The sequence below is a fragment of the Metopolophium dirhodum genome, chromosome 2, assembly GCF_019925205.1.
Source record: "Metopolophium dirhodum isolate CAU chromosome 2, ASM1992520v1, whole genome shotgun sequence".
Lineage (NCBI taxonomy): Eukaryota > Metazoa > Arthropoda > Insecta > Hemiptera > Aphididae > Metopolophium > Metopolophium dirhodum.
Genome location: NC_083561.1, coordinates 25,789,354 through 25,807,019, shown reverse-complemented (window position 1 = coordinate 25,807,019; position 17,666 = coordinate 25,789,354). Strand labels below are relative to the sequence as shown.

The window sequence follows — 17,666 nt, the reverse complement described above, 5'->3', positions numbered from 1 at the left end:
AATCAACGACTAACTATGTATACCCGGCTACACTACACAAGACATATGCTGTAGTATTTTAAAAATGTATAGTCAGCGTCTACTGAACTACAGTGTGAATATATTACTTATACACTACATTATATAGGGTGTTTTGTTTATAATTCCAACAATAATGATATTCGTCTTTACGTGCATATACCTTGGTAATATACCATATATATTTTAATAAATAACACTGTCGTGTAATCACTAAGTATACGTTTTACATCAATCTAAATTATTGGTAATTGCGGACACAGCATAACTAGGTACCATTAGATATTGATTGTAAATACTATAACACATTACCTATCATAAAAATACATAACGTTCAATCGTTAATATAGTCTTTTGAGTTGTAAGTGCATATTATTATGATATATTTTATTATAATTTTATCTTGGGCACCGGCCTGCTATGTAAATAAAATTAAAATAAATTTGTCACAGATAATCGTAGAAAGAATGTTCTTAATAATCACAGTGTTTATTTGGTTCATTTTGTAATAGTATTTAGTCACTACTCACTAGTCTATAAGTGAAACATTAAAATAACAATAGTGTAACAACAAAGAATATAATATAACTATTTAAACTAACTGTGATCTACTAAGTTTCATAATTACTAATCATAGAGATAAATAGATAAATTAAAACAATAAGTATAAGATTAATAGAATAGTTAATGCCGTAGTAGAATAATAATAATAAAAAAAATGCTTCTTATTTCTCACACAATGACGTAATTGCCAGACGAAATGTGAAGAAGTAAATTATCTCCAGGAAACTTAATACTGAACATCCAAGAAACAAACCAGCTGTGCCTCCAATCGAAACTAAAAGTGTAAGTGTATAAAGTATGTTATTGCTTATTTCATTACTTATTATTACTTATTGATTATTATGAATTATAATACCAAATTGATCTTTTATTTTCATTTTTGATTACCTACCTAAAACATCAGTGAAACCGAATAAAACATTTCTTTTCAAACGCATACGAGGATATTTGATAAGTCCCCACTTTAAATTAGTTCCTAAGAACCTGAAAAAAAATCATAGTTACCGTGTTGAATAATTGCTTAACAGATGAAATTGTAAGTAAAAATTGCCAAACAACTAACAGTAACGGCATAATATTTGTTTTACAGTTATATAATATATAAATTAATTTTGGGATAATTGTTTATTAATTATTATTAGTAATTTAGTACATGGATATTTTATTACCATTGAATTGTGTTGTCTCCTTCTACAATATAATTAACATCGTCACAAGGTGGGTAACAACCACAGTTTACTTTTTCATCAACGCCAGTTGTATTCCGGAGTTTTATAAGAAAATCTGAAAAAAAATCAGTAAAAGATATTTTCATCATATTTAATACGCAAAACCAATATAATGTAGTTAAATTTACCTTTATGTTGATCCAAACAATGCATCCCTTTGACATCGCATATTTTATATTTATCTGAAATTAAAGTTCATTATTATTGAATGGTCATATACTCATATCGAATACTATTTTGTTCGTTAAGGTTTAATGTAGAAAAACGATGGATGATTGGGCTTTTTTTTTAATTCGATCCGGATCAGAGAATGCTTTATGTTTATTTTGATATTCCTTTACATAATCTTATATTGAGTTACAGTATATTGCGCTTACCAGATGCCTGCAATAGTGTGATACTGCGATCCATCTAATATAATGGTTAGGGAAATCACAAAAAGATAATAATAATTAGTAACATATATAGGCAGTGAGCAAGGCCTCCCCCCACTATAAAGTCTTGGCCACGATACTGTATATTGGTATAATGGTAGGTGCATGTATAAAGTAATAAAAAAAAAAAAATTGGACCCTGAAATCGAATAACAACGCGTAAAAATAATTATTTTATTTCGATAACGTGGTAGGGTTATGGATGGGTGATGGCTGGAGGCTCCCACGAAATACCGCCATGATAATAATACTAAATTCACCCCCAACCCGTACTTGAAGTCTTGTCAATACCTCTAGGCTATCAACGTGATTTTATCTTTGCATTTTAAATACCTATATTTTATTTTATGCGAAATAACAAGTAATATACGACTGCAGCAAAGTCACTCACTAAGCGGCTTGTAAAAGTACGGAACACATCCGCACAGTTTTCTCGCTTGGTCCATTCGACACTGGTTCCGGCATATGTTGTACGTATAAATCTGACTTATCTCTAACTCACTCTCATCCAAGAACCTGCAGCCCCTCTGCTTGGGCGAGAGGTATTTGATTTCCGGCGTACTGAATATGCTCAGCGCTGTCACGTCCAGCGTTTTGTAGAAATTCTCTGGTGACGGGAAAATGCGGCACGCCACGTCGGGGACTTCGTAGGGGGAGTGCACAAATCCCTAACATGCGTGAGCGTATAACACATCACGGTGTAATAGTATATTAATTATTGTGCCAATGATGATTACCAAAAAAAAAAAACAATATTTATTAAGAGGATATCAGCGCAATATTTGTTTTCTCTATCTATTATTAGGTACATAGATAAAATGCTTTCTCCTAAAATCTTTATTTATGATTTTTGAATCACCTATCTTAGAGTAAAACCACTTACTACAACAATTATAAAGAATAATATTGTAGAAGATAATATTTTTGAGGGTTTGATGTACCTATTTTGTATTGTATTATTAGATTTTATTTTGTATTCGACTTTCAAAGAAAAAAAAAATTTTTGTAAATGTAAATGATGTTTAAATTGTTTTTAGATAATATTTAGACAAATCGATACGTCATACCATCAAAAATATTATTCTCCAATATTTTTCAAATTGGCAATTTTACTCTAAGATTACTCGAAAACATGAAAAAAAATTATTCTGCGCAATTGCGTATTGTCTATGTTGCGTGGGGACCAAAGAGAGAAAACAAACAGTTATGCTGACCGTCATCCTCTCAAACACATTATTATCACCATGTAACCGAAATTCATGGACGTTATCTGAACGAAAATGTCACCGTCCAACGGAGTGCCGGACATGATTTCTATTTTCGGGAACTCGCTGATGTTGCGTCTTAACCAATATCTGCGAAAGAAAATATATTACAACCTGTTTCTCAAAATTCGCTCGAGATTTTCATAAAATGTCATTCCCACTTGCGCGTGCACTGATAATTTTTACATAATAATAAATAGGTAATAGGTACTCACTTGTAATCGTTGTAAGGGGCAACGTACCCGTTGTACGAATAACATAAGCCCAACTCGGTTACACTGGGCACCAATTCGATCGACGAAAATATTTCTACGTGACTGTTACTGATTGTGTACGATATAGCACCGCCCAGGGACATGACATAATGCAAGTACTCATTCGGCGAGATCCGATCGTACACGGGCACTTCGTTAAACGTCCCGTAAGTGGCGTTTGCCAACTGCACCAGAAACGTCCGTAAATCTTCTTTTTCCTCTTCTGTGTAGTTTGTAAAACTAAATAAATATTATCTCTTAAGTACCTAGATTGTTTTATCATGCGAACGGCTTGAACATTAAAAGACAAAACCAAATGATGTATTTAGTTTCAGTATTTCACCGAGCTATCACCCCAATTGGTTAGATTTCTTGGGTTTAATATCAAGCACTGCGTATATAAGCAGCAGTTAGAACCCTTGATAATTCACATAGGTGCTGTGTAAAAACGATTAAATAATTTTCTTCAATTAATTATGAAAAAATGCTAAAAAATAAAATACTTATTTTATTATAGGTACGTTTTTATCTTTTTGAACTTTCTACATTGAATGACATTCCTGTTACATTATAGTTTTACACGTCTTAATTTAGGTGTTTGATTTTATTGTAAGATTCGTACTTTCGATCCAACCTTACTTTTTCTGTACTAGTTCGTCGAAAAGTTGGTCATCAATTTTGTTCGTAGGACATAAAGTGACTGCTGGGAGTGCAGTCGCCCATTCCTTGTACTCTCTGTCCATGGATATCACAGTTGGGTTTTCTTGATAACGAGTCCAAGTGGATGAACCAAGTATAGCTGAACCGTAGATACTCAAACATATTGCAATGACCCAAATAAATCTGTCACATAAAATTATTGAAGCAAGAATAAATTATCAGTGGTTAGTGGTTTGTGTTAAATAGGTATACATCGTTATAAATTAAATGAACCTGACAATATACCTATGTATCAGAGTTGTAAATATCAATAACAAAACGTGTTTAGAAGATGATCCAATATGTTGAAAACTTAATAAAAAAATAATTTTAAAGTTTTTCTTCGTGTTAGTTTAAACTTTTAAAGTAATAGGACTTATACGAAAACTATATTATAAGCCCTTGTCTCCAGTGTATAACCATTTTAATATTTTTAAATGTTCATAACTTGCTTAAATGTATAATATAAAATAAACTTTTAAGTTATGAGATTTGCTAGATAATATCCTTACTTTTAACTTTGACAATAGGTCAATGCTCTTCAATATTAAACATAATAGAGTTGAATGGAATATTCTGCAGAACGTACAATTTGCTATATTATACAAGTACATAAAACGGTGACAATGCATGCGGGACGCGGGTGTTTCCTCCTCTTAATATTTTTTTTGTTAAATTAGTTCCAATTTTAATAAACCCAATAAAAGAGCAGGATATAAGATAACAATTTTTTTTGTGGCCACTCCTTTCAAACAACAAATTATATATTTCTAAATACGCTTCTAGGCCACATCAATGGAGTGCTCCGACCGATGAAAAGTAAACTTGTTTACCAACACAAACATCTTTACATTTTTTAAATCGAACTACTAGAAGTACCTTAATTTTTGTCAGTGCGACGGCTATTTCACGTCCATAAATTGGTTTTCTAATGACTTTAAATGACTTGTGCATGTGTGTGCGTGCGACCATAAACCAGATAAGAAATAACAATGAAGTGTAAATTGATACTGGTCGCGGGTGATGGCAGGGGAGTATACACACACTAATGATCATTTACTACACACGCAAAGACGATCAGTAATCGCAGGAACGAAATAATTGCCTAAACACAACTCCTTAAAAATGACACATTTGCAGGGGCCTTAAGAAAAAACATGAATAACAGATTATATTTAATTTTGTGATTTTTATAATACATAAAATATTTCAATGTAATAATTAGATAAAAATATTCTACTGTTGTTTCGATATCAATTTGCAACTAATAATCTTTTCCATGTATTATGTAAAATAATTATTAAGCGTGTTTTGTTACATACTTTATTTTGAGCCGAGAAACGGAGTTCGCAAGTTACTCTGCTATAATTGACATATCGTGGCTACTGGCTACTGTCTACTTGTAAAAGTTTAAATAGAACCAGAGAATATTTGAATATATTTATGGCCATAAAAACATACGTCAATACCAATATTTTAATCTTAGACCAGATTCTATGCAAAATAGTGAAAGGGTTACATATTATATAGGTAGGGATAACTATTACAGTACCAAAGCATCACTCGAACACTAATGTATTACACATAATATTCTTACACAAATAATGTATATAACACATACTTCTCGGTGTAATGCCTCATGTTGTCTGTCAAGTGGTTAAAACCGTGTATGTTGGAAGATGATAAAAACAAACTAACGAAATTGAATACATTTGTTTTGAGTTTTACAAGTATTCGGTCCTTGTCTTTTTTCACATCCGAATTATCGAACTTGAACAAGACATTGCGTTTCTGAGGATTCAACTCATTCCAATACATTGTGTACAGAACTTTGAAAATCTCCGGTAATAACTACACCTATGTGCTCACCAAAAATCGGAATAATAACCGTTCACCGACTGGTATGTATTAGGGAAAATATGGGTGGCCGGTATTATTTATTTTTTATGTTTGGTTAATAACCGTGGTGTGATTTTTGTTTTGAATAATTTAGTCGATATTCTAATATATGTAACGTTAAAGGGCGTGAGATAAGAATTTCAACCTATTATCACAAGGAATATTTTATTTATTATTTATGATTTTGATTGCACTGATTGTCGTGCACGCAAACTGTTCGTACAATTTTACGTAAATATTTTTATAGATTTAATATTTAAATATACAACTGTCAATTCTATGCATATACTTTATTGATTTTAAACACCTAAAAATCGGTTCAAGGTCTGTATATACCTATTAATTATAATACATATGTTTTTGCTTCGACCGTATATATACTAAAATTAAAACGATACATAGAAGAATATATACATAATATATACCTAGTATATATACATATATTATAAACTACCTGCTATATTAATAATATTTTATACCTAGGTATAGAATATGGATCCTAGATAGGCAATCAATTTATTCAATTAATCATACAAAATATGCACCCCAGTACAAGAACAAACGACAAATATCGGTAAATATTCATAAGATTATAAATGCATTTTATGAGGTTTTCGTTTTAAATTCTCTTTAGTAGGTATTTGAATAATTACTGTATAATTAATGTCTTAGTTGATAAAACATTCAGTACTCACTTTAAATTTAGTTTTATGTTTTTTAGGTTCTATAATTATTGACGAGTACATGATAGTGTATTCACGTTTTTATTATGACGATAAATCCGTGTTATTTTTAGTCCCGTTTGTATAAAATATTTCCAAACCGTTAATTATTGACGTGTCCTCAATGATATGTGTTTACTACATACAATTTAAGACCTTGGTGCGTGCGGTTAGATACTTAGAAACCATGTCCAAGTGGCCCAGATACATTATAAATGTATAAATTGAAAAAAATTAATTTTAATAAACATCTTAATCCTAAACAGTGCTACTATTATGGGACACTGCTTTAAATTAACAAAATGCTGCGAAAACTTTAAAATATTTGATCGATATTATAAACGATATACCTATATAGGAATATAATTACATAGGGTAATTAATGGATGTGAACAAAACTAATCTTATCTATATACCTATAATAATAATATATTATATTGACTATGATGGTTAATCGTTGATGCAAAAAAGATATAACAATAATAAATAAAAGTACAATTAACAATAATACCTATTCGTTAATGTTATTCATTAAAAAATAATTATCCTTGTAAACTGCAATTATTACAATAATTATATTAACTGGAATATTAATTATAGCTATGCTACATTACTTAGGTATAACCGTTGTATGTTATAAATTATATGATTTATTATTTTATTAGTTCATAAATTATTTATTGAACCACACATGTTTTGAAAAAATGTTTACATATATATATATATAACTATTAACTTTCATACCTACTATTAATATAATTCTGTACTGAAAACCAAAACTTTGTTTTATATATAATTGGATTGCGTGCTACAAACCCTATCAGTAATGTAAAATTTTTATTGATATACCAAATGTCCTTTGTGGACTGTAATTGTTCCCAAATAATATTTTAGCTGACGCCTAACCTAATACAATCAATAGGTATAATATTATTCTAATACATACATACATGTGTACCTATTAGCTGTTTGCCTAAATTGGTAATTTCACAAATTATATCGTTATTCACACCTAAAGTAAATCATTTGTATCGTGATAGATTCAACAAAATTACTATTTTTATGAAACTAAAAAAAAATATAGGTAAAATTGATAATTTGTTTATTAATAGGTATTTACTAATTGTATAAATAAATAAATAGTATAAATGTATAAATACGTAAATAAAACTGCGGTACATATATCTTTAATTTATTTATTTAATTATAAATTTAAAGTTATAAAATAATTTTTAGCAGGATTTTGAAGCGTTGTATATTATACAAAATTCAAGTCTTAAAGTTATAATAAAAACTATCTTTGGGCACTTTGAAAGTTACTTTTTATTTTTAAACCTGTATTCAATATTTTCTCATTTGCTTTATATTAAAACATTGATAGAGCCTAGAATCTATAGACTCTAGATTCTAGAAAGACAACAGATTTTTTTTAATCTGATTTTGAATTTGTATTCATAAGATGTTTTACCAATGAAATCATTTCTGAATGTCTATATGTATTTACTGCATCGGACGGGGACAATATTTTAGTAGCAATATAATCTTCTATGACGTATGTTTGACAGTCGTTTACATTATTTTGTTTCTGTGGATAATAAAAATTATAAACAATTTTACTAACAGTTATTTAAAAATTAGATACTATTACGTACATATTAATGTGTTATGGAAAACTCAAATATTTTGATTTTCAGTCCTATTAATTTATTAATATTATATAATATGAATTTACATCAATTTAAAAAATGGGAACTCGCTCTGCTGTATAGAAGGTGCTAGTGTATCTACATAATTATTGAGTATACTTTAATTTTTGAGGTCACTTTAATATAGATGTGTTAAATTTGCATTAAATGATAAATCGTTGGTTACGAAAAACGATTCTGAGGGAAGATGGTTTATCGGCCTATATATACATATATTACTAAGGATATTCTATTGCATATTATTTATATTGGCATTTAGCAATTAGCATATTGCTATTTATAATACGGCAGGTTAAACTGATTATTAGACTTATCGCATTTGAACTTATGGTTTATTATTTTATGGTTAGAGATACGTTTTGGAATTATATAAGCAACAGATTTTTTAGGAAATTTCAAAATCTTTAATTTGATATCAAAATATCGTGATTTTTTCTTATGAGTTATGACTGTAGCAATATCCACTGTCCAAAGTTCACAAATTTAATTTTTATATAAAACATATAAGATAATTTGATAAATTTCACAAATTCACACAAATTCACATAAGTCTCAAATGTGAATGTCCTATCCATGTTTAATGTTTATAAGATCTATAATATAAATAGTTATTCAAATATTTTACTAAAATAGTAAAACCTCTACTGAAAATTGAAATCAACATTAAAACAAATTTAAGATAGTAGCTACCTATATAGTTGACTTTCTCGTACTTGTGCGAATGCCTGTCTTATCGAAATCTAAATATACTAAATATACTACTAAATATATCAGTTTATAGCATATTAACTGTATAACTGTATAAGTACTAATAATAACTGTTTTATTTTTAGTAAAACCAACATAAATAAGCAAAATATGCTAAACCAAAAACTGATCAATATTTAAGTCTTTATAAGATTATTAAAACCTATTCTACCATCATCGTTACGCCACTGGAAAGAAAATCCATTCTAAAATATATTCTAAAAAAAATGATATAAGTAAGTATACCTATTACCTTATACTTACGAAAAATTTATTTACACCCAATATATTTAAAAGACGATCTTCCAAGACATTTTGAGCATCAGTAGAATTAGTAACCTAATAAGGCATATACAACAAAAACAATAAAAATAAAGTAAGAATTAATATCGATTAAATAATATTATTACGTACAGTTTAAGTAGGTATAGGTACATCATATCAATAATATTAAATTCTAAAAAAACTATTTTGACATATTAAAATAAATTTATACTTAATAGGTAGGTAATATACTAATATAAATTATCCACGATATCTGTTATACTTGTATGGTGTCGAAATAAGTTTGTCTGAATGTTGGATTTAAGCTATCGCGGACTATTTCCGTGACTGAAGTAGAAATTATCTGACAGAGTTCTCTATCGGTTTTGTTCTTTTTAGAAATTAACTTAGACATTTTATTTATTTTGACAAAATAAAAACCACTTCAGCCAGACAAAACAAATTATTTATTAGAAGTTTTTTCACATAAATATGTTATGTCTATAAAAACTAAATCGACGAGAGATGACTAAATACCACGGTTTAAGATATATATCTACAACCGTGCTAAATACCATTATAAATTCTTTGATATCATTAAAATATATTCCTTTAACACGGTTATGGTTCATTAGATAACCACAATAAGCCATAAGGTAGCCATAAGATATTATAATATCTTCTCTACATCGTTGGTATGTAATAGGTATACCTAGAGAGCCTAAATAATAAAAGAGTGACCCATACTTTACAGCAACTTTAAAAATCGTATTAATAGTACGGGCTATATAATATATTACTATATTAGTCTGTGGTATCATGAACTAATCTTGGTATTAACCACAAAAACTAAATTGCATATCTACCAAACTAGAATTTCGACAAAAGCCCAAAACAATGTAACGAACAATAACAATTTATACTTTGATTAAAAATAACTCTTTTTTTTAATTTGTATGAATCAATATTAATTGTTTTGTAATCCATACATCTAGTATTTTAGTATTAAAACAAAGAACCGCGTACCTAAAGTCGATTAACGGCGGCTCCTCCCGGCTCCCGCCTTGGAGGTAATTAATAGTGTCCATGATTATACGGTTACGGTTCGTTACGGTCCACTACGATTTTTTAAGATATATCTTAAATCGTGGTCGCCACACCGATGTGACGTGATAATTGATACTTGATAATCAAGGTGTATGATAATTAAAGTGTATGATAATCAAGGTGTAATTATCTTAAGCCATGGTGTATCAATACACCTTGTTGTTAATACAGCTGCGTGGCATGTTGGTGTCGTATATTATTCATAATTCATATCGGTAGACGGTATTCGGCTGTCTGAATCATAGATAGACCTGTAAACCATGAATTAAATATTTTAATACGTGCTATAAAGTTTAAACTAATGGACAGCGCATAGAGAGAGAGAGAGACATTTTGGGGCTTTGGGCTGTTACAGTGTGCCAAAACATGATTTTCTCTCTCGGTTATGTCGTCTGGATTAATCAATGGCAGCCGGCAGGGCGGTGTGGGAGGCGTTGTTCATTAGTTTACAGGTCTATGGTTTGAATGCCTGATACGTTTGGTCACAGAACAAAAGTTTGATGCTGCGAATCACGATTTAAGATTAAGATCATGAACATTAAAGTACTCTAATATAAGTATATCTTAAATTTAAATCGTACTGCGAACTGGGAAGAAACGCTTGTTGATAATATAAAGAAGAACCTGGTTAGTGGTTCATGGCTGTCGTGTACCGCGGTCATAGATACCAATTCTCGGTTTGTTTACATAACCATTGGACTCAGTGCCCACGCACCACTGCTTCAGAGTTCAGACGGCCACTGGCCAGTCGTCCTTCGTCCAGACAAATAGACAAAATTATTTAATATTAAGTCAAAAAATCATACTGTCAAAGCAAAGCTCGAAAGCCAGCGTCAGCCGCCCGGCAGCTAACACTTAGCGTTTGAAGCATTTTCCCATATTTACGAGAGTCGGCATTTCGAACTTCTGGAGCCCATGTCCCAGATATCGGTGATTGTCATTAGATTAAAAAAATATTAATACGGATGTTTGCTTTCAGTGTTCAGATGTTCCAAATCTAAACCATAATTATTCAAAGCCAGCATCTAGAGTGAAGATTATAATAAACTTCTCAATTCCTGTCCTAGACTACTTAAAAAATAACTGGTAAGTTGTTTGTTTTAGATTTTTTAGTTTGGTTGTATTATAATATTTACGTTGTGTATTCTATTAGTGGTTTGTCTATATAGTATTCAATACCTATGTAAAAATATAAAATACAAATTTGTCATTTGTCATAGGTACCAATCTTTGGTCATTACTGTTTTCAATTAAAATCTGAGAATATTGTACCATACGTCTATAAATTGAAACAGTTACAAAGTTAGTTACTCACATTAATTTGATTTAATTTACCTAACCCAAAACAGTAATAATTTCTCTTTTATCGGGTTATTATTTTGTTAGAAATTATGAACTTTAAGGGTGGTCTTAGTCCTTACTATTTGATCATACGTTTATCAATCTTATCTATAAAGTGTAAAGGTATCATATCTTAAATTTTGATTATTTCATTTTTCTACGATATGACTTGGAGATATTAACTAAGCTTAACTCATTTTAATACCTTTGTTGCATACCATATGACAAATCGTCAGGTTAGGTTAGTGTACCAAAAGGTTATTTTTATAAATTATATGTGCACCTATAACCTATTACTTACTAGTTGTCGAAACAACTTGGTAATTTTTGTGGAATTTCGTTGCAATCAAAACTAATTGATTGCTGATGGCAATAAAATATATTTTATCAATAAATATACTTAGGGCCATTCTTACAGGCCAGTAAAGTATCGGTAAACGCTAACCGACTGATAACAGATTTTATTACCGGCAGAATTCGGTTTGTAAAGTGTCGATTAACTTTAACCTGATATTGTAAGAACGGCCCTTAGCAATATTTATAAAAGATAGTTAAATAAACATGCTAAAATAATCAGTTTAATATTTCCTTTGTTCTTTGAATAGACTAATGGTAAGCGTTCAAATGTTCAACAGTTAAATAACTAAATCAATATTATGTAATATTGCATAATTTACCAAACTAACTCTTTACATAGTGATATTAATTATGTTTTTTTAATAAGATTATTTGATTTTGATCATTTAAACTAATAATACATAATATTATATTTAAATATATTTAAATTTTTTTTACTGTTGTTTTAGGAAATACAAGTCAATAAAATTATTTATATTTTACTTCATTGAATCATGGAACTTAATGATAAAAATGAACCATGCACTGTAAACATACCTAATAAAAACATCCCAGATCAGAAACTAAATTCTGATGATATGAAAGGTGTCACTGTAAAAAAAATTGAAAAAAAATATGTTAATGTTGACGATGAAGAAGATAATGTTGACATCGATGAAGACTTGACCGTGACACAGATGGGCAATATGTGTATATTAGCAGAAAATTCGCTGTGTGATAAAGGAGAAGATGAATGGTTAATTGATGAAGATAGTGATCACTCTCTTGAATCAGATTTAAGTTTCTCAACTTCAAAGGAATATAAGGAAGATAAAAATACTAATTCAAAATCACCAAATTTCACCTTTGGCTCTAAAACAAATGAACCAATTTCCAATGTTAAAGAAACTAAAGAAGAATCACATTTCCAAAAAGTATCTCCAGCAATGATTAGACATCTACAACAATACACTAACTTAACTTTGAACGAATTATATCGCACACCACATTCAAACATACCAGGCCCATCATATTCAAGCAGCATACCAGGTCCATCATGTTCAACTAGCATACCCAGTCCATCGGGTTCAATCAACTTACCTGGTCCATCATCTTCAACTAGCTTACCTGGTTCATCATATTCAAGCAGCATACCAGGTCCATCATGTTCAACCAGCATACCTGGTCCATCTGGTTCAATCAACTTACCTGGTCCAACATCTTCAATAAACTTACTTGGTCCGTCAAGTTCAACCAGCATACCTGGTCCATCTAGTTCAAATAACTTACCTGGTCCATCATCTTCAATCAATTTACTTGGTCCATCATCTCCAACTAGCTTACCTGGTCCATCATCTTCAATAAACTTACCTGGTCCTTCTAGTTCAACAAGCATACCTGGTCCATCGTGTTCAACCAGCTTATCTGATCCATCTAGTTCAATCAACTTACCTGGTCCATCATCTTCAATCAATTTACCTGGTCCACCATCTCCAACTAGCTTACCTGGTCCATCATCTTCAATAAACTTACCGGGTCCTTCTAGTTCAACAAGCATACCTGGTCCATCGTGTTCAACCGGCTTATCTGGTCCACCTTGTGATTTTTCTTCACATCAATTTCCTAGTTTACTTGATGATGAAGATTCAGATGATATTAATTTGAGTAAAGAACAACAAGTAATACTTTTAAGTAGTTTTTACAATAAATTGTTTATGGCCGATTGTGGTGAACAAGAGAATAGTGAACTAAATCAAGATATTGAAATATCAAAGTTAGAAGATTGTGATTATGTTAAACATTATATATCAGAAAACACAAATTTAAACATTTCTGATGAAGAACCAGAAACCGAAAATACTGAATATTTTGTAGAAGACCCTGATATTGTTAACCCCGATATAATGTACAATATTGATCTTAATGAATATTATAATGAGTTGGATCTTTTAGCTTTAAAAATTTTAAAAACACCTGATGATCCTACAGGATTAGTTGAATACAATCAATTGCCTCCTATTCCTCAAATTAAACAGACACGTCGAAAATTTACTACAAATGAACGTTTTAGATTTGCGAATGGTATTATGGAAAACGAGTATCAAATTGATCGTGATGACTGGAATAAAATAATGGTAAAACGATCTGTAGTATTCACAGCTCATGCTGGATTTAGTATAGCAAACGAAGAGAGCTTATATGTCTTAGCAGATGTAGCTATTGATTACGTAAAAAAATTGGCTGTTATTATGAAAAAACATTTTGATATTCAAGCAAACAGCCCATATCCAGATAGTGTTGATCCAATTGATAATAGTCTTCAAGAGGTGAGCTTAATATTTATCGGTTTTATTTATTTTAATTGCATACAGGTGTTAGCCCAACTACAATAGTATTATAATAAAAATACTTAAGCAAGACATTACAGCTATTAACAGTGTATATAAAAAAAGTATAAGAAAAGCACATAACATTTTAAAAAAAGTACATAAAAAATTATTCGGTTTTACAAAATATAATTTAAATTAATTAGGTAGGTAAAAATAGAGAAAGAGGGGTTAGCAATATATATTATACCTAATAATTGTATGGTGATTTAATGACAAATGTACTTGAGGATAACAATTTAAATAACATACCTATTATGACAAAAAAAATATATTTATTAATTTCAAATGTATCCATACTGTAAAATAATAAATATTAATATTTCAAATGGGTACCTTGGCACCTTTATTAAATTTCAACTGGGGCGCCTTTGTGTAAGCCAATGCACTTAAAAGTTAAGTTGAAAGTGTTTTTTGATAGTTATTTTTAATTTAAATTAATTTATATAATCATAATATAGGTAGCAATAAATAAATTAGTTATATTTTGGCTCAAAATAATTATAACTTAACAGCCTTAGATAAAATCAAAGTTTTAATTAATTTTTAAAACCATTGGCTTAAAAATAAAAGTTTAATCACCAAACATTTTGTAATTTCTTAAAATTAAAATTTAATAAATGTTTATGATATATTTTTTGTATTTGTGGATTTTTATTAGTTTTTAACTTAGTAAATTTTTTTATTTTTGTTGATATTAACCATATCATTATGATTTAAATACGTAACTAATTGTTTTTGATTTTTATTAAACAATTTGACTAATTGGAAAGTTTGACTAATGTATAACTCGCCTAAGCTTTATTGAAGGCAGCTGAATATCCTAAAAATACCTATGACAGTTTATATTAATTGAATCAAGTGTATTCTAGTTTTCCCCAGACTACTTTACTTTAAATAGTTAATAATTTTTTTTTTAATTTTTTAAATTTTAAAACTTAAATTAATCTTATTAATAACTGATATAAGGTATTATTAGTTTCATAAAAGAAATTAATTAAAGCTTTGTGGTTCGTTTCAGATTGGTATAAAAGGTGGTGTAAGAGAACTGATTGAACATTATGAAAATGATGTTTTTGGTAGACGTATCAAGCTTTTAAAGAAATGTCAACATTTGAAAAAGATTATTGATCGTCAAATCAACGATATAATTAAACCCCAAAATGTCAACCCTGAGAATTTTGAAGAAGAATACTCAACTAACGAAGCAGAAGAAAATGTTTTATCGAAAGAAATGGACACAACAACAGAAGAAGAAAAAACTGAAATTGAGTCAGGAATTGAAGAAGTTATAATTGAAACACAATATTCTACAGATGAAAATATATTCACAGATACTGAAATCGAGCAGATAGATCCTCTCTATGTTGACAGTACAGATATTGAAGTGAAGATAAATAATGGTCCAAAAAATATTAAAATTATAAAAACCAATGCAATGAATATTAAAGATGGAAAGATAAACAGTTCAAGAATTCTAGACTCTGATAATTTAAAGGAATTTGATCTTTTAAAACCGTTAGTCAATCCTACAGAATATACTCAATATGGACATTCTGGTAGAAAGGAAAAAATTACCGAGTGCAAACAATCTTGTGCTTCAGAGAGTGATCCTGATCCTCCAAAACCAGAAAAATCATTAGACTTAGGTACTCCGAAAAAAGTAATGAAATACCTCTACTCACCATTAGAAGTATCACCACAAGTGCAGCTAGATGTACCTGTTGAAGATGAAAATGATCTTGGACTTAGTAGAATGGCAGATCAATTAGATGAAGATTTCGAGAATTCGTTCACAGACGACAATGTCCAAACAATATATGTCCATACAATGTCTGATATTGATGAGGCAATGTCTTTGAATGATGATAATGCTGATAATTATGTTGATAATACTGTTCAAATCATTCCTGTGGTTAATGAGAATGATGATTCTGATTCAAACATTGATTATGATATAGTCTCTGTGCATTCTTTTATTTAAGATTTAAAATGATGATGAAAATTCTATTAATCAGGTATAAACTTAACATTAATATTGCTTATACAATAATTTATTCTAGACTACAAAAATATATTTAAAGTTCAATTTTTAAATAGGTATTAAGAAAAACTTAAAAATAATATATAATTACTAGGGCCCGAATATTATATACACTAAAAACATATAAATTGTATTAAATAATTTAAATAATTCACCTATATACTGAACTTGTATAACTCATTGACTCATTGCATTGCACATTGTATTTTAAGTATTCACTCATCTAAATAATAAGTTATGAACAAAAATACATTTTTATAATATTTATGTGTGTTGCCTGAGAGTTACATTTTTTACTACTAAAACTAAGACTTACGTACATTTTATAACTTAAATTCACATTGCTTTTCTGTAAAATATATATTCTTGAATCGAGGGAAATATCAAAGATTTGAAGACGTCAGTACATACTTAAAGTATACTAAGCTACTACATAGGTTTTACAATACTTTTTTTGTTATTCTTGTTGTACTTACACCAAATATTATATTATTATTATATGATATATATTGATGAACTTATTATCAATTGATTATTCACAATAATCAACCGAAAGGTCAATGAGTCAATAAATAAGTAAAAATGATTTAAATGTAAATAATATGTAGTAGGTATAAACTTAATATTATTTTTTTTCAATATATGCATTAGGTTTTAGAAAAATTCTTAAATAGAATAATAATCAAAAATGTTCTAAGTATTCAAAAATATACAAAATCAAATTGTACATACCAACTCATGAAGCTAAGATTCAAATGTATGTCTTGCCTAGCTTATTTTTATACTAATAAAGATAAATGCATATATTTCTGGGCCCTAATAATTATATTAGTATTAAGTTTATGGTTAGAAAAAATATGAGACTATATTGCTATTTATGCAGAAATTTATTATACCTGAAGAAAATTATAATATATTTTTTAAACGCCTAAATTAAAAAAAATTATAATACATTTAAAATATATTTTTATTTTTTATATAATTTATGTTTTAGCTTTTACATAATATTATTCACTTATTAATGTTTATTTAATTCATTAAGATTTTAATGATAAAATAATGGTAAAAATAATTCATCTATTAAATATTATGTCTATAATCATTTCACATTACTTATTTATTATTACTTAAATGATTTTTATCAGTGGTTG

The 17,666-nt window shown here is 29.0% G+C and overlaps 2 protein-coding genes across 2 annotated transcripts; one reads left to right on the top strand and one right to left on the bottom strand.

Moving 5' to 3' along the window:
- Nucleotides 1-512: 512 nt before the first annotated feature.
- On the bottom strand, nucleotides 513-5,803 carry LOC132939650 (pickpocket protein 11-like). The gene is made up of 9 exons (XM_061006931.1): nucleotides 5,584-5,803; nucleotides 3,903-4,106; nucleotides 3,225-3,503; nucleotides 2,988-3,099; nucleotides 2,136-2,412; nucleotides 1,439-1,492; nucleotides 1,251-1,365; nucleotides 974-1,065; nucleotides 513-856 (listed from the first exon to the last, which is right to left on the bottom strand). Exons 1-9 carry the CDS (start codon nucleotides 5,778-5,780, stop codon nucleotides 744-746), a joined length of 1,443 nt encoding a protein of 480 aa, XP_060862914.1. The 5' UTR covers nucleotides 5,781-5,803; the 3' UTR covers nucleotides 513-743.
- Nucleotides 5,804-11,120: 5,317 nt separating this feature from the next.
- LOC132939093 (uncharacterized) lies at nucleotides 11,121-17,597 on the top strand. The gene is made up of 3 exons (XM_061006115.1): nucleotides 11,121-11,493; nucleotides 12,555-14,411; nucleotides 15,493-17,597. Exons 2-3 carry the CDS (start codon nucleotides 12,600-12,602, stop codon nucleotides 16,453-16,455), a joined length of 2,775 nt encoding a protein of 924 aa, XP_060862098.1. The 5' UTR covers nucleotides 11,121-11,493; nucleotides 12,555-12,599; the 3' UTR covers nucleotides 16,456-17,597.
- Nucleotides 17,598-17,666: the final 69 nt, after the last annotated feature.

Excerpts from the sequence above, each read along its gene's own strand:
- LOC132939650 (XM_061006931.1), bottom strand. The coding sequence starts at position 5,780 with ATGTATTGGAATGAGTTGAATCCTCAGAAACGCAATGTCTTGTTCAAG. Across the intron at positions 4,107-5,583 it reads ATGAGGCATTACACCGAGAA|ATTTATTTGGGTCATTGCAA; the intron begins GTATGTGTTATA and ends TTTATGTGACAG. Across the intron at positions 857-973 it reads CGGTTTCACTGATGTTTTAG|TTTCGATTGGAGGCACAGCT; the intron begins GTAGGTAATCAA and ends TTACACTTTTAG.
- LOC132939093 (XM_061006115.1), top strand. The coding sequence starts at position 12,600 with ATGGAACTTAATGATAAAAATGAACCATGCACTGTAAACATACCTAAT. Across the intron at positions 14,412-15,492 it reads TTGATAATAGTCTTCAAGAG|ATTGGTATAAAAGGTGGTGT; the intron begins GTGAGCTTAATA and ends GGTTCGTTTCAG.